Here is a 25,875-nt window from a genome sequence, read left to right as displayed (position 1 = left end):
GGCCTGGAAGGAACCAGGTGGGAGGCCTGGCAGGGCTGACTCGACCCCGAGCCAGTCGCCTGGGGCTCCCTAAATCCCCTCCAACCTTGGGAGGCTGGTCCCAGCCCCTGGGGGGCGGGCTGCTGTGCACCTGGGCGAGGCCGGGGGCCCTGGCAGCCAAGGCTGGGAGCAGGCAGGCCCCTCCTCCGGCGGGGAGACGCAGCGCTGTTTCCAGGGGTCTCACCTCCCACCGGCCGTGCCTCCTGACACCTTGCGCCGCCCCACCTCAGGCTGGTTCCTCGTGTCCTGTGCGCCTGTGAGTCGCGGCTGGTTTTGGTGTCGTTGCCGACATTTACTGAGTTCTTTCATCTTGCCCAGCGCTCTTCCAGGTGCCTGTTTAATCCTAAAACAACCCTGGGAATTGTTACTGTCCCGACGGACGGGGGAGGAAGCAGGCTCAGAGAGCTCGGGGGTCATGCCCGGGGCCACCGCCTGGCGGGGACTCATGGTCACCTCTGCCTTCAGCGCGGTGACCTCCGGGGGCGCTTCGGGAACGTCCGTCAGGCTGTGTGGACCCAGTGACCGCCGCTGCTCCAGGGCTCCCCTCGGGAGCCTGCATCTAGGGGCTGCTCAGTGTCAGTGCGCAGACGCCACTCCCAGGGCCCGGCGGGGCTGTGCGCCGCCTGGTGCCCGCCTCCCGGGGTCGCGGTGAGTGGGGGCAGCGCTGCGTGGAGCCTGGGACCCGACACCGATGCGACACCGACCCTGGGGGGCAGCGATCAGGCCAGATGGGGGCTGTTTGGGAAGGGCCTCTCTCCTACCCGACCTCGGAAGGCGTTTTGCCTTTGGCCTCTTTCCACCTGGCAAGAGCCGCAAAGAAATTGGCTTCTTGGTGGAATGTGATCGGCTGGGCTGTCAGAGTGATGCACGGGCTGGAACAATAACGCGGTAAACAAACCCACCCCATGTCTGCGGGGCACACACGTTCCGGACTGAACGGCTCTGCTGCTACACGCCGGGCCTTAGGGGACGGCTTCGGTCTTGTCGGAGATGGCTGCCATCCTTCTGGCTGGATTTTAATCTCCTGAGAAGGTGGATGCTCACCCGATCCATGCTGCCCGTCCCCTCTCTGGGTGAACGTCACAGCTGCCCCCTCCACGCTCAGCCCTCGGGAGTTACGCAGTGTCCTGGCGCTGAGCGGGCCTCTGTCCTCACAGCCGCCCCCAGCGGTGGGGATGAGGAGCATGGGCTCTGGACCCAGAGGGCCCAGGGGGACGCTGCTGCTCCTGGGCGGCTGAGGGCAGCAGCAGTGAGCTGACTCACCATTCTGGGGGCTGGACGTCGCAGTTCAAGTTGTCCGCAGGCCCAGGCTCCCTCCGGTGGCTCCAGGGGAGGACCCTGCTTTGCCTCTCCTGGTGTCACCAGCCATCCTCGGTGTCCTTTGACTTGTGACTGTCTCTCCTCATACAGCTGTCTTCTCCTTTGAGTGTCTGTCTGTGTCCAAATTTCTCCTTTTCATAAAGATGTCAATCATATTGGTTTAGAGCCCACCCTAAGGACCTTGCTTTGACTTGGTTGCCTCAGTCAAGACCCGATTTCCAGCAAAGGTCACGTTCTGAGGTTTCAGAGGGTTGGGACTCCAACATGTCTTTTTGGAAAAGGACAGTTCAACCCGTGTTACTTTCGACAAGTGACTTGACGTCTGCATAGCTTGGTTACTTTACCTGCAGAATGGGGCTGTGACTACACTGTAATGCTCACTGCGAAGGGCCGTTGGGACGATGAAGTAAGTGACGATGGAAACCAAGAGCTTGGAACAGAGTCAGGCACTTAGTAAGTGTCCTGGGAGTGAGAGCAGCTCCCGCCGTGACCCCCTTCTCCCAGCTGCAGAGATGCGGGGGGTTCGACGCCTGCCGAGGGTGTGAGGTTGGATTAGGAACCCAAGCTGGCCTGGACCCAGAGATGGCTCTGGGAGAGGCTGCGGCCAAGACCAGCAGCGCCCTGTGTGGCTCACCGCAGCCAGAGAGGACAGAGCCTGGTCTGGAAAATGATTTTCTCCTTTTGCTTTTTTGAAGAAGTGTTCCAAAGCTGGCAAGGCTTGAAAACTCATCGGTGAGCAGGGAAGGGCTTCAGCCCTCAGTCTTCAAGCGGGTGAAGTCCCACCACCCACGGCTCCCTCCTCTACAAAGGGCGGGGGTGCCCTGGGGTGGTCCCGAGCCTCTTCCTACTCTGACACCCTGTGGGTCTGCGGGTCTCCAAGCACGAAAACAAAACCCATAGTGCTCTGACCAAACAAGCCCCAGCTAACTGTTCGTTTAGTTCCACTAGAATTTGGCCCAAGATGGCCAAAAAGCTTGGATGGCTCCTTGCGGCTTGTCAGAGGGGGCCTAGCTGGCTCTTTCTGTCTTTCAGGATCCGGAGGAGCCAGAGCTTGGGGCTGGGGAGCCTCGCACATTCTGAGATCCCCAGAGGGTTAAGAGCTGGTTGGCTGGATCCTGTGATCCTGGCTGGTTCCTCCCCACCCCTCGTCTGGGGCTGTGATGAAGTCTGGAGGTGGATTCCTCAGGGCCCCTTCCTGAGGCTGACTCCTCTGGGTGCACATCTGGAGGGCATGTCCGCCCACGTGTGACCCTAACCTTGTCTTCCTGGTCACTGGGAGAGTGACCGGGTTGTGTGCCAGTCATCCTCTTGAGCCGGCGATGTGGGGAGGGCGCTTCCTTGGAGCGTTAGGAAGGGGCTCTCACTTCTGCATCCCGATGCTGGAAAGACAGGCAGGAGACCATTTACCGGCCTGTTTGCTTCTCAGTCATTGTTTTGAGAAGCCGATCAGCTTTAAGTCGAGGGGAAATGCATCTCCTTAAAGCCTTTGGAAGTCTGTCAAGTATACTCTGGAAACAGAGCCAGGCTAACACAATGTACTGAATAGAGAAATAATTATGATTTGCTGTCGACACATCCTCGTGTTATGGTACGTGACTATTTTTCCTAAGTATGGAATGTGTACCAAAAAAAATTTTGTTTGTCCGTTTTTCACTTAGCAACCCTTTTTGATACAGAAGGAATCAGAAGAAATCGCACCCTAGTCCTGTTTCAAATGCCAATACTTTTGATACCTCTGCTTTTACTGGGTCAGTGGAGCCAACCCAAGCCCGAGACGTCCCAACGTGAGGAGCACAGGCTCCCTGGGTGGGAACAGATGGGTGCCGACTGCCCGACCAAATCCAGCGAGAACTGACGTTTGAGCGTCTCTGTGGCGTGGAGGGAACTGACCTGAGCAGAGGACCCTAGCATCCGTTACTGGTCAGCCAGCATCTCGCCTGTTATGTACCTTGACATTTATTTGTCTTGATTTTTGTCGTTTTCCTCCACCGGTGAGATCTCAGGGCCAAGAACAATGCTGGGCTAGGGGCAGGTGCTCAAAAATATGTTAGGGAAATGAACACGAGGGAATGGGGGCGCTGACCTGACCTTGGTCTTCTCTCAGCGTGCTTGCTGTGGGCTGGAGTCTGCTTTCCTGATGGACCTAATTAGGTGCTGGGCATTAGATCTGGATGCTCAGCTGCTTGTGAGGCCCATCCTGCTGAAGCCTGGCAGCCTCAGCCTGGCCTCTGTCTCCTAGGAACCGTCCTCTGGGAGTCAGCCTGGGAACTTTCTTACTCGTTTGCTCTTTCTCCCTGCAGGAGCCAAAGATGGGGCCGCGGAGAATGTGAGTCCTGAGGCAGCGGCTCTCAGCGCTGTTGGGCAGCTCAGAGACCACGGGGCAGCTCAGGGCACTGCCTGGTCCAGCCCTACCCGCTCAGGTCTCCATGTGTGAGAGTGGGCCTGGCATCCGTGTCATGGGCAGTCGGAGGTGAGGACCACCACAAGAGCTTCTCTCAGATTTTGTCCACATCAGAGTCATCTGGGGGAGCTCGCAAAACCCCCGTTGTTTGGCCTCTACTCTCGTTTCTGACTCAGTGCTCTGAGGTGGGGGCTCAGAGTCTGTGTTTCTAACAAGTTCCCAGGATGGGCTGCTCTGGTCCGGGCCACTTTGAGAACTGTGGCCCCGGGGCGGGGTCATGGCTGGCCCTGGTCCTCCCCAACCAGCATCCTCTGCTCCCTGCCCTGCTGCCTGTGGACCCTTTCTCCAGCCAGGGAACTGATTTTCCTGTTGTACTGGTCTGCCCCTTGCCCAGCTCTGGGAGAGGCTGGTCGAGATGGGATAAAAAAAAAAAAGATTTTTATCTTCTTTTCTCAACCCAAAGGAGGTAAGAATGCTTCCAAAGGTGTTCTGTCTGAGGAGGGATGGACCCCCCCAAGTGGGGAACTAGACACGTGGACACATTTGGGGGTGGCTGGGGTGTGCGCTCTGGGCTGCTTTGTATTTTGAGAGGCATGCTTGCAGGCGAGTCTTTTGGTGTCTCTAGGAACTGGCTAGCCCTTGGAGGGGCCCAGGGGGGCACCAGATGGCAAAGCTAGAACACAGACCTGGTTAATGAAAGACTTGGTTAATCCAGGGGGGTTTGCAGAGAAATGGGGAGTTGTTGGCACTGAGCTGTGGATTAAGGTCTCTTTCCTAAAAGCACCATCCAGTCCATGAACTGCGTGCTGGTGTGTAACTGCCTCCGTCCTCCAAGCTCAGCTAGTGTCTCCCAGGCCCCTTCCTCTTCCTCTCTGGGGGTCCACTGCTCACAGATCGTGGACCAGAGCTGGCGGCAGCAGCCTGAGGTCACTGACCCCCCATAAGCCCCAGGGGCAAATATACTAACGCTGACAGTGCCGGGCAAGGTGGGGTGACTGGGTGAACACACAGAGCGGCATCTCCTGTGAAAGGGCGATGAGGAACTGCGATCTTCTTTGAGACTCACTTTGCCCGAGGCCCTCCTTCCCGCTGCCAAGCCCGCTGAGCCCGCCTGTGACCGCCTGCCCTGGGGCCCTGAGTGTCTGGAAGACAAGTCAGAGTTGGGCCCTGCATGCAGTTTGCACACCTGTCGGGAGGGCTGGCGGGTGACCGTGCCAGGCGGGGTTTCTGGGCGGCTTATGTAACCTGACAGGCGGATGAGAAGGCCGCGGGTGCGTCTGGGCCCGGCAGGGCGATCCAGGCACCATCACCGCTTCCCAGAAGCGCGGCGCTCAGATGTCAGCGGCGCAGAACGTTCTGTGTGTCACTGAGCGGTTATTAGAAAGCAGAGTGAGGTCCCATGACTCAAGGGAAGAGGTGCCTGGAGGCTGGAGGGTTTGCGGAAGCCGGGTTGCGGGGTACCAGGGTGGGAGGTGGTGAGATGCTTGGTGGGGGGTGGCCAGATTTGGGAACGTCTCTTTCCATTAGGACCAGACTGGGAGGCTTTGGGAAGTGGCGCCTTCCCACCACCCTTGGTGAGCGGACACGCGGGCTGGTTCTCAGCAGCAGACTCATGGCATGGTGAATAATCATCGCATTGCTTATTACAGCAATCGAGTCTCTGTGACAAGAAAACCTCCTCTTTCTGGCTCTAAGGGAAAGGAATGTCTCTGCACCCCCCTCCCCACCCCAGAGTAGAGAGCTCAGCTCCACGTCAGAGAGTGGCCTGGCAGTGCCTTGGGAGGTGGCTTCTAGGACAGGCCATGTTGCTGGCGCTGGCGCTGGTGCTGGTGCTGGCGCGGCCCCCACCCAGAGGCGGAGGGCAGGGCAGAGGGAGGTAGGGGCAGGGGGGACAGTGGGCCTGGGATCAGAGCGGGCAGGGCCTGCTGGAGCCCCCTTAGCCCTTGGCAGAGGAGGGCCTGGTGGTCTGGGAGGACGATGTGGGGCGGGGAGCTCTGGGGCATCCAATGGCAGTGGGGCGGGGAGTCGGGGAGGTGGGGTCCCATGCGTAAGCATGACATGGGATGAGCGTTCAGCCAGCCTTGTCCATGCTCTGGGTCCCCTGGTGGACCTTAGAGTTCTCATTCCTTCCGGTGTCTCAGTGAAACCAAGGGGAGGGGAAGGAAGCCAAGGAGGGCCTGGAAAGAACAGGCCTTTCCACAAGGAGGATTGATGTTCTCTGAATTGAATAAAGTCTCTTCCATAGCCCCAGCGTCATTAAGGCGCGGACTCTGAGAACTGGAAGGAAACTTCGAGCTTATGGGAGGCTGAGTCATGGTCCCCTAAACATGCCAATGTCCTGATCCCTGGAAGCCGTGATCCTGGTACCTTAGATGGCGAAAGGGAGTTTGCAGGCGTGATTAAGCTGTGGATTTTCAGGTGGGGAGATTATCATGGATTATTCAGGTGGGCCCCAGATAGAGTCACGGGAGTCCTCATCCGGGGAGGCAAGAGGGTCAAAGGGGAAAAGCCATGTGCTGATGGGAGCAGGGGAGAAAGGGGCCATGTGCCGGGGGCCGCAGGCCAGGGATGAGGTCAGCCTGTAGGAGACGGAAAATGTGAGAAAAGGATTTTCCCCGGGAGCCTTCAGAAGGGGCGCAGTGGTGGCGTTTTAGGTCACTGCTGGTGGTAACTTGTTACAGCGGCAAAAGGCAACACAGATACAGAGCTCACTGACCTCAGCGCCCTCTTGTCACAGATGAGGAGACCGGAGTCCACTAGCAGCAGCTGTTTTCCTCTCTAGAATGTTTGTTTGTAAGTAATTTCTAGGAAGGGAATGGCTTTCTTCCTGACTCTACGCATCAGGCAGATTTTTTCCTGTTCTGATCCCGATGCCTGAAGCAGGCTTAGCATTTTCAATGTCATGGGGTCTGATTGCTAAATTGATCCTCTAGGTTCTATAACCATATTTTCTTGAATCAAAATGAAAGAACTCTGATCTGATAAGAAGGGGTGAATTTCTGGGGATAACCTGGCAGGCTGTCCCGTGAAACCAGGGACAAGTAGCCTGCGTTGATGCACCCTGTCCTCACCTCCAGTGCCTTCCTCACCTCCCCGTACCCTCTCCTCCACATCACAGGGAAGGAACTCATCACAGGGTTTTCAGAGGATGCTGTTCATGTCTGAATCAGACCAGAGTTTGAAAAAGGCCGCCTGGGTCTGAAAAACGAAGACTCATTGCTTCCACCCTTGCAATAAACATCCTGGGTGACTTTCACCTCAAACCTCAGAGGATTTCGAGATACCACAGAACATTCTGTGCCTTGTTTATTTCCCATCAGTTGGTGGAGAAATTGAACTGATGCTGGTGTGATAGTGGGAGCAGGTCCGTGGAGGCCCTGCAGGGGATGGAGGGACGCAGGGAACATTGCCTTGGAGCTACTGCAGGTTCAGTTCTGGACCAGCGCGATAAAGCGGATATCGCAATGAAGTGAGTCACACGAATATTTTTGTTTCCAAAAAGTCATGCTTACACTGTTACGTGTGCAATAATAGCATTATGTCTAAAAAAATGTACATACCTTAATTGAAAAAATACTTTATTGCTAAGAAATGCTAACCATCATGTGAGTCTTCAGTGTGTCATGAGCTTCTTGCAATGGTAACGTCAAAGATCACAGTTCATCATCACAAATATAGTAATAATAAAAAGGCTTGACATACTGTGAGAATTACCAAAATGTGAAACAGACACCAAGGGAGCAAACGCTCTTGGAAAAATGGCGCCAATAGACTTGCTCCCAGCAAAACCGCCCCACGTCTTCAATTTGTAATCAATGTAGTGGCTGCGAAGCGTAATAATACAAATCGGAGTAAAACGAGGTCTGTCCGTGTGGCCGCAGGTCTGGGGACTTACTTTTGGAGGAGTCATTTTTGAAAAGACTATTCAAACAGTGCTTGAGGCTTTCAGATCCAGTTTTCCCATCGAAAAAAGTGAGGTTATGTAAATTCCTCTGGCTGGATCACAAGATGAGCAGTTACCCTGCAGAGTGGCCAAAGGCGGATTGCGTGGTTTCACTTCCTCTCCTTGGCTCTATTAATGTGGGCTGCCCTGTGCTATTTCGTGCCACTCAGTATTTGCATGCCCCTCATCCTGGGATGATGATGGTATTTGGTGAGATCCACCTGCTTTGGGTGAATTCACACCCTTGAAACTTACTTAACTTGACCCCAAATGTGCAGCTCACTCTTTAATCTTACTGTGTCAAAATTATGGAACAGAAACAAATATTCCACTTCAGTTGGCCCTTGGGAAAAGAATAAACATGGATACAATGTGACATTTACGCTTTGCCCAGCACGCTCTGTTTTGGAGATATTCCCAGCCTTTACAAAAGCATGCCCGTCACAAAGCTATACACGCACTAAATTAATCCAGCAAACGCACCTGTGCCCCCCTCCCTGACGCGCCTGGACGTCAGTTTGCTCTCCTTTAAACTGCAGGATGGATTTGACCAGCTCTAAGTTTCCATCTAGCACCGACATTGAGTCTTTCTCAGATTTTCTTTACCCATCTGAGTTGTGGCCCCTGAGAGTTACCTTCCTTGTTAGCAGAGGGATAAAACCAGGGTCATTGGGTCCTTTTGACTATGAGTCATTTGCTCTGGGGATGAAATTCCTGATTTCTCTAAGAGTTTCTGTATCTGCCTTTTCACTGGTAAGAGCCTCAATCTCTGAATAAATCAGATGGAACATGTCATTAGGGTTAGTAACATGGATTTTTTTTCAGCACGTTTGGAGAAGTGTTCTCCATCCCCCAGCAGAAGTCTATGCAAGCTCCCACAGCACCCGCAGGCCAGGCTCACCCGCTCTGGGCTCTGACCTCTCTCGCTCCCCGGGCTGCTGGTGAGGGGGGAGAGGCAATTTCGATTTTGCCTTTGGGTCTGTTGCGCAGTTGGGAGACATTCGTTTTATACAGACATGGTTTAGGACTGAGTTTCCATCTCCAGGGTGCGAATGATTGAGTTAGCCACTTTCCACAAACTGGAATAAAGATTTGGAGAAAGAGCCCCTTCCTTCACTGACAATTAAAATTCCTGTAAGACTGGGAGTGGGGTTCTGTGGGGGAAACATCAGCTCTCACCCAGTAAAGCCCCAAGACCTCCTTTTTTCTTTCACAGGGTCGGGCAAAGTCCACATCACTTTAAAACCACCTCTCAGCTGGAAGTACGTAAGTTTTAGCGAGTCACAAAAAATAGGGAAACTTACACAGAATTTCCTTGGCCACTTCCCCATCTGAGTGATCACATACCCAGCACGGCAGCCCGGAGGGCGCTCCAGCGAGGAGGGAAAAGGTGTGTTCGCAGCCAGCCAGTCGGAGGAGTGACACAGACCCGATTGGGAAATCCCTGGACAACGGAGATATAAATTCCTGCCCGTCTGCTGAGCTTCCACTGAAGGTGATAGGCCTGGCAGCCCTCCCTGGGGAGAAGCACCAGGTGAAGGATGCGGAGCTGCAGGTAAGAGGGGAGGGAGCGAGGGACTTGGAGTCAGGACACCTGGGCGCTGTCTTTTCTGGAAGGAACCTCAGGAGACTTTTCTGATGTCTCTGGACCTTAGATGCCTCCTCCAGGGGACTTTCCTCATCTGTGTGACCTTCTCTGCCTGTGTAAAGGTGACTTTGACATTTTGGGGTTTTGGTTTCTCTGCCAAAAAAGGGGGCTGAGTCAGAGGGTTTCTAAGAATCTTCTGTGATCTGAGGTGACAGGCAGAGCAGATGTGGAATCGAGTAAGAGGAAAGGAGCGAGTCAGAGGGTCTGTCACCACCTCCGGATGTGCACTGAGATCAGAGGCTTCTCTTTGGAAGGACATGGGGCACCCTGAGATGGCATGCTTTCTCTTCTGAGGCACGTGTAACTTTCCTAACGTCTGGGCTGTTAGTGCTGGTGAAGCTTCCACCTGCGCTGCCGTCTTGGAGGAGAGGCAGGCAGAGTGGGGTTAAGTGAGTCCTGGAGGCTAAAGGGTCCGAGTTCATGTCCTGACTGTGCCTGTTTCTGTGTGATGTCACGCATGTGTTCTCGTGGTAACCGTCTTTTCAAAATCCTATACTCCAGCGGAGGAGTACCACTGGACAGAGATCACCCACCCGGTGGCCAGCAGCTTGCCTGTAATCAACAGGACGTGTTAACTTACCTTTATCCCTTGCTTCATTCCTGGGAAGTAATGCTAAAAACTGGGCATGATTCTTTAAAAAAAGATCATTTTACCCTTGATTATAATGAAATAAATCACGCAGTTTCTTTCCAGCCTCCGGACACCTCCGTGTCCACATGTGTACATTGCGAAATTGATGGCGAGGATCACAGGTGGTGGGGGGAGTCAGGGAATCAGAATGTCACATAGCGCTTTAGCACCGCCCTGGGGGCAAGATGGCGCAGCCTAAATGTTTGCTCTCTCTGTTAGACAGCCTCTCGCTGGAACCCCACTCCTCTCTGGTGGCTTTCCTCTTCCGGGCACCCAGCTCCCTCGGGAGCCCCGGCCTCAGCTCTGCCTCTGACGCACTGTGATCATGGTCAGGGCTCGTCTGCTTGCAGCTTCCTCTCCTGTAAACTGAGCCATTGAAGGATCTGACCCCCGGTCCCTCCGGCAGCTTAGCGTTAGCGGCGGGGGTGCCGGGTGGTCCCTCCTGGCCGCCCATCCTGCTCCGCCAGCTCACCCTTCCCTGAGCTCCGCCCTCCCAAGGGGCCAGGGGTCCCTCCGCACCAGCTTGGGGTGGGGGGGTCCCACATGCATGATAGAAGGGGTACCTTCCCTCAAATCTCATTTCAGTCCTGTCCTTTTTAACTGCATGCTCCACTTTTTAGCCTCTTGATCATCCTAACAGGCAAGAAGGGAGCTTGGTTGGCCTCACGGGGGCTGTGGGGATGGTCCCCGCCCCATTTGTTCTCAGCTGGCCTGGGTCCCCTCCTCTCCACACCTGCCAGCGGGCCTTCCTCCCAACAGTCCCACTCCCACCGCACCCTCGAAGCCCAGCTGTTTGACAACCAACACCTGAGTGATCAGGACGCACAGACCCCGTCCCTCCTCCCTTCTCCAGGATAGCAGAGTCGGCCTCTCGTGACCACACGGCTGGAGCAGCACTATACACGGTGTAGACCCGGGTGATCCAGCGAGTTCCCCGGGTGATGCTGATGCTGAGAACCACGTCCTTAGGAGATAAGAGAAGGCTTCACGGCCAGAGGCAGATCAGCGGAAACAAGTGAACACATCAGTATCTGAAACGAGACCTTGGTTTCCTATCATTTTTGTTCTCCACCCACGAAGGCGTCTTACTTAAAGGAGAAAGGAAGAGGGCAGGGAAAAGACGAAAGGAATGTAGGCGCTTCGGTAGTCAGCTGACGGGCCAAGCCCAGGGGAGTCACAAGGAAAGCAGTGCTGGTGTCGAGCCTCTGGCATCTCAGAATCCCCTCTCCAGGAGATTCTCAGCCCTGGCTGAGCTGGAGAACCACTCGGAGAGCTTAAAAAAATCTCCATACCCAGGACCAATTATATCAGGAACTTTGGGGGTTGGGGTCCAAGTGTAGGTTCTTTTCTCATCACAGAAAGAATTCAGAGATGAGACACGGAGGTCAAGAAAGTAGAGTGGGGGTTTATTAAGAGGTGGATAGGAAGCTCTCAAGGGGAGAGCAGGCAGGCTCAGGTGAGCAGCTGCCCTGAGTTTCTTGCGCAAGTTGATTACACAGGGTGTAAAAGTGGATGGGTGGAATATTCATTGGGGAGGGAAGGGTTTGGGGTCATGTTCCCTGATTTTCATCCCAGCTCCACCTTCGCTAGAGGAGGAGAGATTTTTGTTTTTATTTATTCTGGATCAGAAGTGTCATGGCCTCGGTGCATGATGGGTACCTCTGATCTGCAAGGCTAATTTTATTGTAATAAGGGCATAATGAGCAAATGGTTACACAGGGATGCCAGAGATTCCTGCCTTTTCCCACCTTTCTTTATCGGCCTCCAGGATGCTTGTCACCCCCAAATGTGTGATCTCTCATCAGTCCAGAGGTTCCTGCTTTTCTCTGTCTGCCCAAGGACCTCCGTTGTTCACATGATGTGTGGTTTCCTGCCCCTTGGCCCGTGCCCCCATTTCTCTGCTCATATCCAGCTGTCTGCCTGCTCCAACAGGCATCAGCAGGTTTTAAATCTTCCCAGGCAGTTCTGTTGTACAGCAAGGCTGAGTTTCACTGCACCCACTGCTTTCTGTCTCTCGTGCGCCTCACTGTCCCACCTTTATCAGCTCTCCAGGGACTTCTTTCTCCCTGCCGAGCCTGTATTCTGAACCTGTTCCTTATCTGATAATTCTCATCAGGTAAACAAGCATTTGACTCCCTAGTAACACGAACAGGAGAGACATCTGAGAATCTGTATTAAATTCCACCTAAATGTTTCTGGAGCATACTTTAGTTAAGAACCTGTTTCACATTAAGCATAAATGATTTCTAAACTCAAGGAGGTCAGTGGTTGTGGCATTGGATTATGGGCCAGAAAAGCCCAGTTGAAGACCTGGATATTATCTTGCTTTGTGACTTAAACACATAACTTTGTTTCTGGACGTTAGTTTCATTCATCAGGTGAAAGGAATGGATTCGAGATCGAGGGCTCTTTGCTATTTTAAAGAATCTCTGGAAAGTATTCATAACGCTCAAAATTTCCAGGCACTGTAAAGAGGAAATTTAAGAATACTTGATCTTCACTGGGGATTGCTAGCCTCAGTGTAGTCAGGGGCCAGGCATTAAGTCAAATCTGCAAGGCCGTGCGTGACAGGGACTGGGACCCACTGGGATGAGTTTGTCCCTCAAGAAAGACATTCGGTGAAAAATGACACCACTACCTTGGCTGAAAAATGCATACCCACAAGTCAAACTGGCCTGTGACCCCCAGTTTGTGATTCCCAGACTAGCTTTGACAACTTGTGACAATCTGATCACGTCACCCCTAAGTAAAAAGGATGAGGGCTGAATCTTGGCCCCACCACTTCTGTTTGTATTTCCTTGGAGGAGTTATTTAACGTCTATAAGCCTTGATGTCTCCATCTCTAAAATGAAAATAATACTATCTCATTTATACAGTATTGGGAAAATTAAGATATTGTGCATGTCAAGGCTTTGCCCAGTGCCTGGCACATGGTGGGTGTTCAGTAAGTGTTAGCTGTCATCACCATCCTCAGTATCAACATCATCACCATCCTCAGCATCCCCATCATCACCATCCTCAGTATCCTTATCATCATCTTCAATATCACCATCATCACCATCCTCAATATCATCATCATCATCATCATCATTATCATCAGATTACCAGTTTCTGACATCAAAATTTCAGAAACCACTCTGAGAGGGCTGGGGTGATCAGGCACAGGGATTTAATTTGTCTTTGCTCTCAATCTGAGTATCTGCCTACTTTACTTAAGGATGAGCCTGTCCTAAAGACCAGTGCTTCTCAAATCACTGGGGGTCCTGGTAAAATGCAGATCATTCTGATTCCCTATGTCTGGGGTGGGGCCCGAGATTTTGCATTTCTCACAAGTGATGTCCATGCTGCTGGTTCATGAACCACACTTTGAGTGGGAAGTCTTTACAATATTCGGGACAAGGTTATTTTATTTGGGAGCAAAGAAGAATTTGATGGATAGCTTTGGATGTGTCCAAAATTTTCTAGAGCTAATATTCATCAGAATATGTTCTTAACTGTCTGTGGTTGGCAGAGTTTTCAGATGACCCCCACGGACCGTGCCTTATATGACTCCCTCCCCTTGAATGAGGGTGGGTGGGATACCTGAACATGCTGGGGTGGCATTCCCATGATTAGGTTACCTTATATGGCAAAGGGGAGGGAAGTTTGCAGATGTATTTTAGGTCCACGGTTAACTGACCTAAAGTTAAAAGGAAGGCCATCCGGAGTGTGCCTGGCAAAAACAGGTGGGCTCTTTAAAAGAAGGTCTGGAGGCAGAGTCAAGAGGTCACGTGAAGTAGCGTTGAGATGTTCCATTGGTCCTGAGGAAACAAATCGTCTTATTGTGGAGCGAGTTATGGGGCCAGTGGTGGTCTCTGATTGCTTAGAGCGGCCTTGGCTGACAGCCAGCAAGAAGGTGGGGACCTCAGTTGTACAACCCAAGGAGTCAAATTCTACCGACAGCCACGTGCACTTGGGGCAGGACCCCAAGCTTTGATCTCTCCCTGTGAGACCCTCAGCAGAGTCCACCCAAGCTGAGGCCAACATCCCACCCACGGCGACGTGAACTAGCAGCGGGGAGTGGTTTCAGGTCCCTGAGTTTGAGGTTGTTGGCTCCACGGCAACAGAAAATGAATACAGTGTGCTAACGCTTCCCTTTGCTGTGTGTTCCATCCAGGCCACACTGTGTCCAGAACCTAAAACATAGCTTAAGCCAGCACCCATTTGTTTCTGGCTGGTGCCATGTCGCCCTGACGGGTGATGGCCCCTCACAGCCACGTGGGGCCATTTTCAAAAGGGAAGTTTTGGAGACAACCTGTTGGCCTCAGATTGTTTCGACTTGAGTGCTGGGGTGGGAAATTGGTGTTCCTCCGATTTAACAGAAGGAGAAACAGACGTTCAGGAACAAGGGCGTGGACCCATGGATGCTGGTAGACCTCCGCCTCCCATCAGGGGGACCTGACTGTCCATGTGGCCACCATCCCTCAACAAGGGCTCAGGGTTCATGGTGGCAGGAGAAGAGAGGGCTGGGGGGTGGGGCACCAGAAACGAAATGCCTGGAGGTGACCCACATCCTTCCTGCTTCCTTCCCGCTTTCACCAGTCACGTGGCCGTGTCTAATTTCCAGGATGCAGAGAAGTGAAATCCTTTGTACGCCCCAAAGTAGCCCAGCTCCAGATGCTGGCAGCTCGAGTCAGTCTGCCACACAGTGTTGTTGGTGAGGCTGTTGGAGCGGCTGGAGGGGGAGGAGGCAGGATTGCAGATCGCCCAGCTTCAGGGAGCTGTCCTCAGGCCAGGGAACCAGCTGGGAGAAGCCCGGGGGAGCCCTGTGTGCGGGGAACGCTCCCCCCAGCCCTAGAGGAGAGTGGAGGGTTTCTTGGTGGGACTTTCTGGGTCCATGGAAAACCCAGTCAGTCTGGGCTGTCTTCAGGCTGATGACTGGGGTTTCGTGTGCCAGAGGATTTCCCCACACCGTCTAGATAAAAATCACTTGGGTTTTCTATCGTGGCTAGTATTTGGGGCTTCACTTTTATCTGTGGTCATGGCCATGCTGGACCCAGGGCTGGGGACAGCTGCCGCCCACTCTGACCCTCAGAGGACAAGCCATCCTAGGTGGGCACATTTTCCAGAGGGTGGAAGATGATCTTTCAAGGCATAAAAAGGAAGTTTCATCAATTCTGACAACTGAACAGTTTTGGAAGGAAATATCTCTAAAACATATGTGTTGTGGTGAAAACTCGCTGCAAATCAATGTCACAAAAATGTGCCTTCAATAGCTTTTCTCATAAGAAGCTCATTTGGCTAATAAAAAGGAAACTCCTTTTTATTTATTTTATTAGCAAAGACGAATTTAACCTGCTCAGACATGTCCCCGTCTAGGCTGGCCAGCTCTGTCTCTCTTGGATTTATTCAGTCTCTTTTGGGTAGATGATCAGTGTTTTAGAGTAGATTCTGACCTCACCAGCTAGCCAGGACAGGGTCTGAGAGCAGGGGAAGCTGTGTGCCCCGAGCGTGATGAGGGGGGCTGGTCCACACCTGCTGGCCTGTGGGGTCTGCACTGGCTTCCATGGAGATGTCCCTGGACCTGGCTGGTCACGGAGGGTCCTGCTATATCTACTGCTGATACAGTCCCGTGGCTGGGAAGCCCGGGGTCTGGTCTTTCAGGGCAGTCAGCGCCCCTCGCTGGCTCCATGGTCCTCTGCATTTTGGCCATGGCCTCATTCCTCCCCTAACTGGGACTGGCCACCTGTGCAGGTGATACTCAAAATATTTACCAAACAGCAGGTCATGAGCACCTGTCAGAACAGGTGCTGTACTGCGTTGCTGGACCGTGAGGATCTCAGGGGATCTCCAAGAAAGGCGGAGGGTGGAGAGCTCAGGGCCTGAGTAAGTGGCTGTTGACCAGTGGATAAGGAGTTATGTACCCCCGCACCCCTCTACCGAAACACGCCACGGCATCAGCTCCATCCTTCCGGAGCACCTGCATCTTGGGAGGGGCTCCTTACTCGACCACGGTGGGATTCCTCTGGGCCCCTCAGCTTTCAGCTTCCCCCCTCTTCTACCCTTTGTCCCTTTGCACTCAGGTTCTGAACCTGGAAGCAGGGGCAGAATCTGCTCTCCCTGCGTGGACATCCCCTACGTCATGTCCACTTCCTTCCCTCCTTTCCGAGGAGGATTTGGCTCTTCCCCTTTCTTGGGGCCATGGTGGCTGAAGAATCAGAGGGAAGGAGAAGTAAATGCTTTGGAAGGCAATTAGCATATCATTCTTATCGGGTATGTTAGGCACAGTCCCAACCTTGAGAAAGAGGGTCCTGAGCGAAACTTAAACGGTTCGTCATGATTCGGGGAAGTCATTATGGGCGCCGACTGTTCTGTGCTGTAACACCTGGGTACCATCGGCAGGGCACAGCGAGGCGGAAGGGACCGTCTGTGTCTGCTCTTAAAGGCCTCTGATTGCTGTACTCTTTGGTTCTTGCATCTTTCTTATAGTGTTTCTTTCTTTTTTAAAGTTAATTTTTATTTATTTATTTTCCAGGTTTACTTGCTTGTTTATTTTTTTAATGGAGGTACTGGAGATTAAACCCAGGACCTCGTGTGTGGTAGGCATGTGCGCTACCCCTGAGCTATGCCCTCTCTTTTTACACTGTCTGCTTTCATTTATTTATTTTGTCTTAGTAGTTTTCCTGTCTCCTCTGTTATTGGGCAATCGGCTGCCGCTTCTTTGTGGCTGTGTTTTCCTCCATCAGCCCTCTCCTGCCTCCTGATGTGCCAGCTCTGCTCTGCTTTTGACTGAACATGCTGGTCACGTCGTGCTACAGAACAAGCCACCCCAGAACTGAATGGCCTTAGACAAACACTTCATTGTAACTCACATGTTCCATAAGTCGTGGATTTGAGAAGGGCTCAGCTAGGTGGCTCTTCTGCTCCATGTGGTTGGACTGGGTTCAATCAGTGGTACTCAGCTGATGAGTGGACTGGTCTGGGGTGTCCAACATGCTTTACTCACTCAGCTGGTGCCTTTGAGGGGAGTCCTGTGAAGTTGGGCACAGCGGGGACAGTCAACTGACCCCATACCTGTGGCCTCGCTCCAAGGGGATCTCGGGGCAGTGGGACAGTTAACATGGTGGTTGGCTTCTCCCAGAGCAAGTGTCTCAAGGAAGCCAGATGGCAGCTGCATGGCTGCTCTGACTTGGCCTCAGTGTTCACCCAGCATCATTCTGCTGATAAGATTCAAGCCACAGGTTGGCCTGACTCCTTGACAAGTTGGACTCTCGCTTTTGATGGTAGAGTGGCATGGTCATGTAACAGAAGACCGTGTGGGATGGGACATACCATTACCCAGGGAGCAGCCCCACAGGCTGAATCTCCAGTACCCAGGGGGCTCAGGAGACTTGAGTCCTGGCCCTACCCCTGGCTGGCTCTGGGACGTTCAGTTTGTGAGCTGACCTGCTGCAGTGGTTATCTGATTCAGCCCCTGATTTGGTGCTTTAGAACTTGAACCTGTGCCCAGGCAGGACTGAAGTCCCAACTCAAACCCAGACTGACTCAGACCCTGGGGTTTCACACCTGGGAGGGACCCGGGACCTCTGGGCAACCCCAACTTTCATTTTTGAGATGAAGAAACTGACCCAGATTGGGTAAAAGGCCTGGTGGCTTACCTCAGATCACCTAGCAAGTTACTGGTGAAGTGGAGACAGGAGTCCAGCCTCAGTCTGCTGCTCTGTGTGCCGGCAGACTCTTCCTCTAAGATGTCAGTCTGAATGAAAGCTTTAGAACTCCACAACAGCCCTTGAACATGTGCGTGTGTTTGTGATTGTGTGTTTGCATGTTCAGCACACTTCTACAATATAGATGTAGGCACACAGGTTTATTGATCCCTTCAGGTAAAGCTGAACACCTTTCTGGCTGTTGACTGTGATACCAGAATGTTCTCCACCTGTGTGATGGACCTTTAGCAGGAGTTAGGCAGAATGCAGACAGTGGAAGCTCTGATTTCTCACTCAGGTTTGCTGGATGTGTGTTCTCGAGTAAATTACTTACTTCCCTGAGATGCTGACGAGAGTGACCACTTGTGGGGGGCTGTCTCTGTGCCAGCACGGCGCTGACCTCTTTACAGCCCACGTGCCACCTACCCTCCTGTGATGCCTGCCAGGCTGTGGCCACTTGACAGACAAGCAGACTGAGTCTCACAGAAGCCAAATAACCTGCCTGCTGGCACCAAACCATTCAGCTGGCCTGAAAGGAGAGCAGGATTCACATCCACTCTGTCAGGCTCCGAAGTCTGTGTGCTTCCCACAGCGCAGCCCCGTGCAGACTCCCTGCCCCTCAGGACCCCTGGAAGACGCAGGAAGTCTTCTTCTGAGCTGCCCCCAGGGTGGAATCTGGCCAGTGAGCAGGGCTTAGGGGGAGGCAGACTTGCATTCTGAAATGACAGAAGTTTCTGATCACGAGTACTTTCCAAGGCTGGAAAGGTCCAATCACAAGAGGCAAGCCTGGCCATCTGTGGAGGACGCTGGGTTTGGGAAGACTGTTTGAATGAACTGCTAAGCTCAGTGGCCTCTGGCTTGCCCTCTGGCTCCCTGTTCTGATGCTTCCACAGGGCAGAGAACCAGGACCGGGACTGAGGATTGTATGGACTCAGGTTTACATCCTTCTCTATTTTCCCATTAGCTCTGTGCCCTTGGGTAACTTTCTTAATGCATCTGAGTCTATTTCCATCGCTTCCTGTTTATAATGGGGGTGTCATGCTCTACCAGACTCACGAGTTCTGCCCTTCGGAGTTATTCAGAGCCACGAATCCCTCTTACACAAGCATCGGCCTGGGAGAACTTGAAGCTTGGTGGAGTCGTACTGTGGGGGCTGAGGGCTTCGTGGGCAGAGCTTCCATGCCTCACTTTGGAGGGGGTGGCAATTATTCTGAGCTCGAGGAGTGGTCTTGCTGGGGGTTAGCCCGCGGGAGGGGCTGATGCAGGAGGAAGGTGCAGAGAGCGTCTTGGCTTGGTGGTCCAGCCTGCGGTGGGTTCTGAACGACTCAGGCTCCCTGGGAACGCCACGTGTGGGTGAGTGGGAAGATGAGCTGGGCCGATTTGCCCAGTCTCTCGGTTGATGGTTCCTGGGGGCAGAAGTTGGCTGAGTCGAAGCAGGTGCTTTTAGAGGAAAGGAATCCTTGTTGGCAGGAAGTAAAACATAAGGAGAGTGTGTAGCCCTTGGTGGGGCTGGGCCTTGGCCTCACCAGATTCTCCCCTTTGAGATTCAGCCCAACATGGCCCAATGCCTGGTTCTGCCAAGGCTGGGTCTTCCTGTTCCATGGGTTCCAGGAAGTGAATCTGTCCCCTCAGACCCCACTGGGGTCAAGGACATGGAGGAATTGACATAGGAATTGACATGTTGTAACCAACTATGCTTCAATTAAAAAAAAAAAAAAGGCATGGCCACGTAGACCAGAAGTCCACCCCTGTTCTCTGCATTCCCTTCATTCTGCAGGGGAAAACATTAGCTTTTCCATGGAGCAAAAATAGTCTGGGGACATCCATCAAACTTTCTGCTGTGAGTCAGTACATTTTTAACAAAAGCTGCCTCAAACCTGGCCGTCTACTTCCCTGCATCTGAAGCCAGAGTTTCTTCCCTCAAAAGCCTAAACATCTGTGCTTCCTGGAGACTTTGATCAAATTACTTTAAATTTTGCTTCAGTTTTGGATTTGAAAAAATTTCCAAGCTTCATTTTGATGTCAATATCTTATTTCCCCGTAGGTTTCAGAAGGTTTTCTACCACATGCCTGAAACAACACGTTTGGATTTTTAGGAATCTTATTTTGCAAACGTGACTAAGTGGTATGTGTAGGGCCGGGTAGCTATCTATCTTCATTAATAGTCAAGAGCTGTCACCTTGTTTTTGTGTTTTGGATGACTGTACCGCCTGACTCAGAGGTGGACGGTTGCCTAAAACCTTCCGGGAATAATGTGAAGGTAGAAATAAAGAAAATGTTTCAATGAAGAGATAAACTCAAATATACCATAGAATAAAATTTTTACTTAAGTGCCTGGAGACTGATCTCTGGAGCTCTTATGGACTTACTTATTCTCAATCTGCTAAAAAAAAATGTGTTCTGAAGTACTTCGGGGTGAAGTTTGAGGATGTGTGCAACTTTCAGGTGTTCAGGGGAAAATGTGTGTGTGTGTGTGTTGTGTGTGTACACAGAGACAGAGAGAGACAGAGACACAGAGACAAAATGAGAATAAAACCAAATGTTCAAAACTGGTGACTCTAGGTGACAAGCTGTTGTTACATTATTCCTTCAACTTTGTAGCCTGTTGGAAAATTTTCAAAATTAAACTAAAAGGGGAATAAACACCTGCATCCTCTTAGGCTACACGTGCCACCTGCGAGCAGAAGGCAGAGCCGGGGTCATGGGCAGGGATGGGCACCTGGGCCTTAGCGAGGACAGCGGGGGACACTGCTCGGGCCACCCCCTCCCAGCCCCCCAGGCTGGGCTGTCAGCTCTTTCTGCCTCATGCATTCTTTTTCTTCCCTTCAACTCTTTTCACACATCTTCTTGGTCATTTTCTTATGCCAGCCCTGCTTTGCCCCCTACCCCCATTCCTCTGTGTTCTTACACTGAGTACAGTGAAATTTGGTTATTCGACAAAAGACAAAAATAAAAAAGCTGGAATTGTAACTCAAATGGTTGGAATGAGCTGCCTTTAAAATGTCTTTCTTCCCGTAAGAAGGTCACCTCCGATTTCAGCGGAAATGTCAAATTGCCTGTAATTTAAAGACACATTCAAAGAAAGTAGGGCAGCAAAGTAGTGTTTTGCTGCAAACCTCTGCAAAACGAATTCTTTTTTTCCTCTGGGCCTGCCAAAGACCAACCGTTCCCACACTCCAGCCGTGCTGGCTCCAGCCGCCTTCTGAGGTTTTGATTATTGAAAATGATCACCACTGTGTGTTTGTGGTTTAATTGTCTGAAGCCACTTCCTAGAGAGGTTACAGTGAAGCAGCTCTTTTGCCGAAGTCCACAGAGAGGAACGGAGGTGACTGCCTTGACTGGGGGTCCAGGCGGGGCAGGGGGTCCAGGCAGGGTTTGAGGGTCCAGGTGGGGGTCAGGGATGGATGGGGGGAGGTCTGGTCCTGGAGGAGAATGGTACTTTAGGGTTTTGTTCCACTGGAATAGGGTCCTTGTTGAATCAGCCCCTCTTCTCACCCCGACCAGGTGAGTGATGTTGAGGAGAGGGTTAATTACATCTCACCCTCATCACCTGGAAAGAAAGGGCTGGATGAGGCTTCTCAGGCTCTCCCAGCTCCGTGGCTCTGGGGCGCTTCAGCCAGCAACCACACTCAGTGGACACAGCCTGACTCCTTGGTGTCAAAGTGATTTTAAATGTGGTTACAAACCTCGCAATCCGAGGCTAAGCCCGGGCTGCTTTCACCCGCGGACAGTTGAGATGACGTCTTAGGGTCAATCAGCAGATACTGTTTATTTGCAAGAGTCGAGTCTCAGGAAAGGGACCAGTGAGGACACAGCACGTGACAGGACCTGGCGGGCATCTCCCCCGGGTCCTGTTCCCAAACTCCGAAACGGTGCAGTTGAGATTAGGGATTCAGGATGAGGAGACAGCAGGCCTGAGAGTACAAAAGAGGGCAGTCGGGGTGGGGGGGTGGGGGCAGCTCCACACAGCCACAGGCTCCTTGTTGCACCCCCCTTTTTGAGCACGTGGCCCCGCCCGGCCCCCAGGTCCACGTGGAGCCAGCAGTGAGGCAGACTTTGAAGTGGAGGCTTTTAATTCTTTTGAGGAGACTTTTAAGTAGGCTTCACAGGAGCCTCATTTCCACTTACATTTCTTTGGCTCAACTTTTGTCACGTGGCCACTCCTAGTCGCAAGGGAGGACAGGAAATGTAGTCTTTGTGCGGGATGCTGCCATGCCGAGTTGAGCCGGGCGTTCTGTTGCTGGGGCAGCGGGCAGGACAGACATTGGAGGACGTTAGCAGTTTCCCTGACATAGAAACTGTGTTTTTGAAGAGTAAGGGCTTTGGGGCCACTAATCTCCGGTTTAAACTTCATCCCCTGCGAACCAGTTGTGAGACATCAGCCAGACTACTTAACTTCTTTAATCTCTCTTTTTATATCATATGTAGATTTAAAGTAGTGCCACTGGTGTAGTGGTATCATGCAAGATTCATGTAGATTTGGCGTGATGTTCACATCCTGGGGGTAAAGATGCAAGAGCAAATGCTCAGTATTTAGCACAGTGGCCGCCACGGTTACAGGAGCCCCCTGCAGCAGCATGTTTGACCTCATTCATTTATTTGGATATGTGGCATTACACATGGTGTGTTTAACTCCTAAGTCTTTCATATCCTTACTAGGGAACTAGGGAGTTTGGCTGGGACCAGTGCAGTTGGAGACGTGAGAAGCTAATGCCTGTCCAAAGAGGACAGAGCACTGTGGTCAACGTCAGTGGGAGCTTGATGCTAACCAAGTGGTCTGGCAAACCCAAGGGTGGGGTTACATATAGGTGAAGTTACAGGAAGTGCTTGCATTTCAGAAACGCATGAAGGAGAGAGCCCTGCAGAAGAAGGGCTTAGGGGAGACAGCCTGGGGCACTTAGCTATGGGGAAAATCTCAAGTCCTTTATGTCACCCCGTCTTCTCATCATCAGTGGGGGGGGGTTCAGGGCGCAGCTCTGAGCCCTTGCATTCTGATGGTTCCCCGCTGATGAGAGCAGGTCACTTCCTCCATCTGCCAGCCCTGCCCTGGCCAGTTAAGAGCCATCTGGGTTTATCTGTTCAGCATGAAATTGGTTCCAGGAACAGGGAACAAGTTAAAACCCCCTTGAGGATGTGGAGGAGGGGTGCTGGTAGGATGTTTTCCTGGATTCACGCATCACTTCCAGCTCTCTGGTAGACTTTCGACCGTAGGGATTCCCTGGTACTTTCTGGGACCGGGCACGTGTTGTCCACAAGGGCCGTGAGTAAGACGGGGCCTCTGTCCTCGTGGCCGTCCCCACCACGGGAGCCAGACCAGACGCAGGTGTGGTCGGCGGAGGGCTTGCTCCCACTTCATTCCCCTCCTGCTGGATCTTTGCAGCCCCTCCCACTCCGGTGGGTGTTTCCCCGCCCCCCATGGCAGCAGGTTTGGCCACGTGTCTGCTTTGGCCAGTGGAATGTGGGCAGACAAGGGCCAGCTGGCTCTGAGCGAGGCCTTGCTCAGCTGCATTTGCCCACGCCGTCCGCCTCTTGCCATCATGTGAGAAGATCCCCTCCGGGGAGTCACTGATCCAAGGAGGGTGACAGACCCAGGGAGCTGACGTGGACCCCACTGAAAGCTCAGGTCCAAGCCTAACCCAGCCCAGTCTAGGGCAGCCAACCTCCGTCTCACCTGCAGACCCGTGACTGCGAACAAGCCACTGCTGTCTGACGTGCAGTTTCGGGCGTGTGTGTTAGCGGTCCCGTGGTCGCAGATGCTGGCTGTTACAACAGGCAGGTGGGACAAGGCAGGAGAGGGACCGAGGGGAGGTGCAGAGGCATCTGAGAATCCAGCCGGGGGGAGGCGTCGGGGGAGGAAAGCTTCAGGAACTTGTGTAAATGATTCACTTGTGGGTCCTCATTTTGCTTTTTCCTCTGGGATGCTCTGAACCAGAGATACATGGAGTCCTTCAGTGTTTATGTCAGAACTATATGTCAAGTAAGAGTTAACCCACAAGGACTACGGAAAAGTTCTCCGACAAGTGAAATATGAGGACCTTTTGACTCCTGGTGATTCACTCTCTCACTCATTCCTTTGACAAATAGGGTAAAGCTGTGAATAAAAATACAGGAGAACCCTGTGCACGTGGCGCTTCGGTTCTGGAGAAGTGAACGGTTGATGACAAAGCCCCAGAGAGGGAAAAGGCGGAGGATTGGGGCGGAAGGGTGGTGCAATGTCACAGGAAGGTCAGGGAAGACCTCAGCAAGAGTAACGTTTGAGCAAAGATGCTTGCAGTGGCTTAGCTGAGGAATGAGCATCTCAGGCCGAGGGGCAAGTCACTTCAGGAGAGAGAGAGAGACACCTAGGGCAGGGAACTCCTACGCCACATGAACATTGCTGTAGAGGAACAAGTTCCAAAATTTTGAATTTTCTTTCTTTGTTTTTAAATTTTTTTGATCGTAATTTTTTTGGAGGAATGGAGGTAATTTATTTTAATGGAGGTCCTGGGGATTGAACCTGGGACCTCGTGCATGCTAAGCACGCACTCTCCCACTGACCTGCACCCTCCCATCCCCCCAATTTTGAGTTTTCTGGTTAAAAAAAAATCTAGGCAAAAATGTTTCCATCATCAGTTGAAACCTCTGGAATCTGCCCCTGGGACGCCCTCCGGGGCTCTCTCTTTGGGCGTCGGTGGCTCCCGGTGACCCCTCCGTCTCCTCCTCTAGGGTATGGGGTGCTGGACCTGAGGGCTCCACTTCCTGTGTCCTCCAGAAGTTTTTGGGGGCGGTGTTCATCTTGTGCATGTTGGTAACCGGTGTTTCTGCCTTCGTCATTCAGCCGGAGGAACGCACAGGTAAGAAGGGGATTGGCCGGAAGGGCCCGCCCGCAGCTCCTCTGGGGAAAGCGTCCTTATCTGGGAGGTTTCGTTGTTCTCCTAAAGAGCGGTGTGGACATCGGCGCTTTGGTAAGGGATGGAGTCTTCCTCTGCCTGCCTCCTCGGATTCGCAAGCCTGCTCTGGGCACTGGTCATTCCTGCCAAAGGAGCAAACCAGTGAGGTCGTAGCTTTTCCCCCTGATCAAAGGTGGCTTTGGATTTTAACCACACGTCCTGTCGGGACTAAGCTCTTTTTCTGTCTGAACTCAGTCAAGATTGACTTTTAATGATAAGGCATCAAAAAGTCAAAAATAAAGGCCAAACCTTTTTTTGTTTTGTTTTTTGGCCACCGTGTGAACCTGATTTAACTTTTCCCACAAAATGTAGATCAGAATTGATAGCAGCCCTACCTAACGTTGTAACCTGGGAGTTTTCAGATCATCATGAAAAGAGGGTTTAACGGGGCCCCCCGGTGGCAGGCCGCTTTATCAGGGCCACGTGGCTTCCTCAGAGGGACCCAAAGCCTGACGGTGGATTCTCTGTCTTGCAGTGGCTGCAGGAAACTGCCAATTTCGTGGCAAGCATGTCAAAACCAGAGTCATGTTGGAAGGGGAGCCTGTGGCCATAAGGTGTCCCCAGCTGCTGTACTGGGACGATGCCAGCGCCCACATCAACATGACGTGGAGGAAAAACGAGTCCGCTGTGACAGTCCCGGGGGAAGAAGAGGCGCGAGAGTGGGTCCAGGACGGTGTCCTCTGGATCGTGCCGGCCTTGAGGGGGGACTCCGGCACCTACACCTGCACTCTCAGGTCAGCCCCTTGGGACCAGCGTGGGGAAGGGGGGCCCTTGCAGAACGGATGCTTGCATGGCGTTTCTGTGACGACCTGGGTTACAAAATCCAGTGCAGAAGTGGGAATCCACCTTACGTCCTCTTCCCTGGTCCCGAACTACCTCCTGCCCGAGAGCTTGTCCCCAGATGTCTTCAGGGCACCCTCTCTCCTCTCACTGAAGTCTGTGTTCAGGTGTCACCTCTTTAGAGAAGACGTCCCTGGCCACTGTCTAAAGCAGGACTCCCATCACTCTCTCTCCCTACCCTGTTAGTTCTCTGCATCTGACACACATAATGCCTTTATGTACTGAAGGTTTGTCTACCTGGTTAGAACAGCAACTCCAGGGGCACAGGGACTTGGTCTATTTTGTTCACTGCTGAATCCACCAGGACCCAAGAAATAGATGTGCAGCATGGAGTGGAATCAGCCCTGGGGGAGGCTTTAGGAAGACGTTAATCCCATTTATTGCACACGTGGGGGACCCAAGCTCAGGTACAAAGTTCTCCCAGGTGGTGGGTGTGGTG

The 25,875-nt window shown here is 52.6% G+C and overlaps 1 protein-coding gene across 2 annotated transcripts in view; it reads left to right on the top strand.

Annotated features, from left to right (window-relative positions):
* Nucleotides 1–244: 244 nt before the first annotated feature.
* The window catches only part of IL1R2 (interleukin 1 receptor type 2), a 37,159-nt gene continuing 11,528 nt past the window's right edge, over nt 245–25,875 (top strand). The window contains exons 1-5 of one of the 2 annotated variants that reach the window (XM_015238748.3): nt 245–368; nt 3,660–3,829; nt 8,920–9,258; nt 24,373–24,500; nt 25,072–25,330. In XM_015238748.3, coding sequence (XP_015094234.2) covers nt 9,245–9,258; nt 24,373–24,500; nt 25,072–25,330 — 401 coding nt within the window. In that variant the 5' untranslated portion in view covers nt 245–368; nt 3,660–3,829; nt 8,920–9,244. The remainder of the gene's footprint in view (nt 369–3,659; nt 3,830–8,919; nt 9,259–24,372; nt 24,501–25,071; nt 25,331–25,875) is intronic. The other variant, XM_031691976.2, reaches the window with a different exon arrangement.

The sequence above is a fragment of the Vicugna pacos genome, chromosome 28 (assembly GCF_048564905.1).
Source record: "Vicugna pacos chromosome 28, VicPac4, whole genome shotgun sequence".
Lineage (NCBI taxonomy): Eukaryota > Metazoa > Chordata > Mammalia > Artiodactyla > Camelidae > Vicugna > Vicugna pacos.
Note: the sequence above shows the minus strand (reverse complement) of the source record. Positions and strands in the feature narration are given on the sequence as shown.